General features: G+C 51.8%; 1 protein-coding gene across 1 annotated transcript; it reads right to left on the bottom strand.

Moving 5' to 3' along the window:
- Nucleotides 1-71: 71 nt before the first annotated feature.
- Nucleotides 72-1478, bottom strand: PUNSTDRAFT_48178 (uncharacterized protein; the record flags this gene model as incomplete). Its single annotated transcript, XM_007389470.1, has 7 exons — nt 72-137; nt 192-461; nt 494-570; nt 628-769; nt 957-1075; nt 1149-1333; nt 1393-1478. Coding segments are annotated over 7 exons (945 nt in total), but the record flags the coding sequence as incomplete, so codon positions are not given.
- Between the last annotated feature and the right edge of the window lie 645 nt (nt 1479-2123).

Consider the following 2123-nt stretch of genomic DNA (forward strand, 5'->3'; position numbering starts at 1 on the left):
CTGGCATCTTGGGTGTACTTCATTGCTCAAATCAGCGCATATCGGGGCAAGTCTCGATGAATCAAACTCACTGTTTCTCCAGGAACCACCACATTTGATGTGCCGCTCGACGAAACGGCAGACCCGCCATTCACGTCCTTTAGATCAGGAGTCAACGGATATTCGTGAGCAAATCGAGAGCAAGGACTGACAAAGCCTTCCGGTATCGCGCTGGTCGTTGGAACGGCGCAACCTACGTCTATATCCTGCGTCTCGCGTTCACTAGATGTAAACGCTTGTTGTTGTGATCCCTTGCGTCTACGGCTATTGCTAGAAAGGCTCAAGGCCTTGTCGCTCTTTTGATCCCAATTAGCTCCAGTTCTGCGAGTAAACCATGCGTAGATTACAATTTTTCTCTTCTCGCGCGTGTGGGTGCCACGGATTTGCGGTCCTAATGCGTTGATCTCCAAAGTTGCTCGAGACTATGATAATCATCAGTACGCTGGCAAATTACCGGAAGGGAAGACATACTCCCTGAGACCTTGCTCGCATCATTGGGCCCAACATTCTGCTTCCTTCGTCCTCTGCGTCCTACGAAATGTCGATCAGCCTCGCATGCTGCATACTCTATAATGTGATGCAACAAACCGATGGAAGTGCCATGATGCAAGGTAGCTGAAGACAGGATGGTACTTCCAAGAGAGGTGTTACCGTCAAGGCCGAGATCGTGAGAGGAATGGAAGTCTTCGGGACGACCTGACCCAGGGGCGACCAAGTGAGATGGGCCGCACTGGTCAATTGGCAGTAGCATGCGGATAATCCATAACGAGTCCGTGCACTTCCGGTGATAAGGATAGAGGGTGGGCCTGTCATCGTCTGACGTTGTACCTCCCTCGATCGCACCCCTGATTGGCATTATTGCAAATCGTCCGATTGATTTCAGAAAGGCGTGCATCCACACAGCAACTCCAGCGAACCGCAACCCCTCCCGCCCCACCAAACCCGTCGATATGCTCTCCCTCCTTCTCCTCCCAGATCGATGTCGAACGTAAGGCGTCCGCGGGCACCAGGAAGTAGCAACTACTGGCGCGAAGGGCTGGATCACAAAGAACACCAGTACAGGATAATATTCGTGAGTGAGCGCATATGCATGCCACGCACGCGCTCACCGTGTAGGAGACACATCAATTCGCAAATACACTTTCTGTCAATGACGACGGTACTCTTTGGGGTCGTAATCGCGCCATCTTGCAGCATCTTCGGATTTACCATCATGTCTATCGCATCTTCGGCACGGCGCCGGAGACATATCTGAAACAGATTTTTGTCCTCGGCGAAGTGAGCCTGGGAGCGCCTATGAGCGAACAGGTGAGATGGCGATTTATCAATGTCACTAAACTGATGAGTACCTACGCCAGCTCATCCTCCGTCGGTTCTTGTCGGCTTACCAGACTTGGAGCGGCGAGAGCATGGACCGCTCTCGTCAACCTGCCCTTCATCACGACGAAATCGTCCTTCCACCAGGCTTCGTGCTGAGCCGTGCACTATCCACAGCCACGGGGGAAGACTACGACCCTCCATTCGGTTATTCAGGACTGCTATCTATCCCATGGTTTCGCGATTGGAGAGATCGATTCATCGAAGTACCAATTCCCTAATCTCTGCTCTATGGGCTTCACTGAAGATGAATATAGGCACAAGATCTTCTTTCTTACCTCAAAACTCCGTACCGACTGGCCAGTTTCGAAGATTGGTTCAGCGTGGACTATCACATGACGAATTTTCATCGCCTTCATAAGACCTGCGGCATCACTCCCGCGACCTACGTTCGGCATGTGCTGATCCTCGGCGAGGCGGTCTTCGACATCGACGTGTTTGAAAACACACTCCCACTGGGACCAACCAACCGCACATCTGAAAAAGATGTAAGTGCGCTGAATACCGAACGATGTGGTCTAACCCGCCTCAGATTATCATACAGAATTTTGTGCTCCTCTACTACTGGTGGGCGGGATACAGAGTTGATGGATACACGGCCTGCGAGCCGCTTGTCCGTTCACTTAGTGTTCCTTTTCATATCCGCTTGGACGATGTCTGGAATAGGGCAGGTCGTGGAGAAGCCGCTATATATCGTGGTGGTCCTA

The sequence above is a fragment of the Punctularia strigosozonata genome, assembly GCF_000264995.1.
Source record: "Punctularia strigosozonata HHB-11173 SS5 unplaced genomic scaffold PUNSTscaffold_180, whole genome shotgun sequence".
NCBI lineage: Eukaryota > Fungi > Basidiomycota > Agaricomycetes > Corticiales > Punctulariaceae > Punctularia > Punctularia strigosozonata.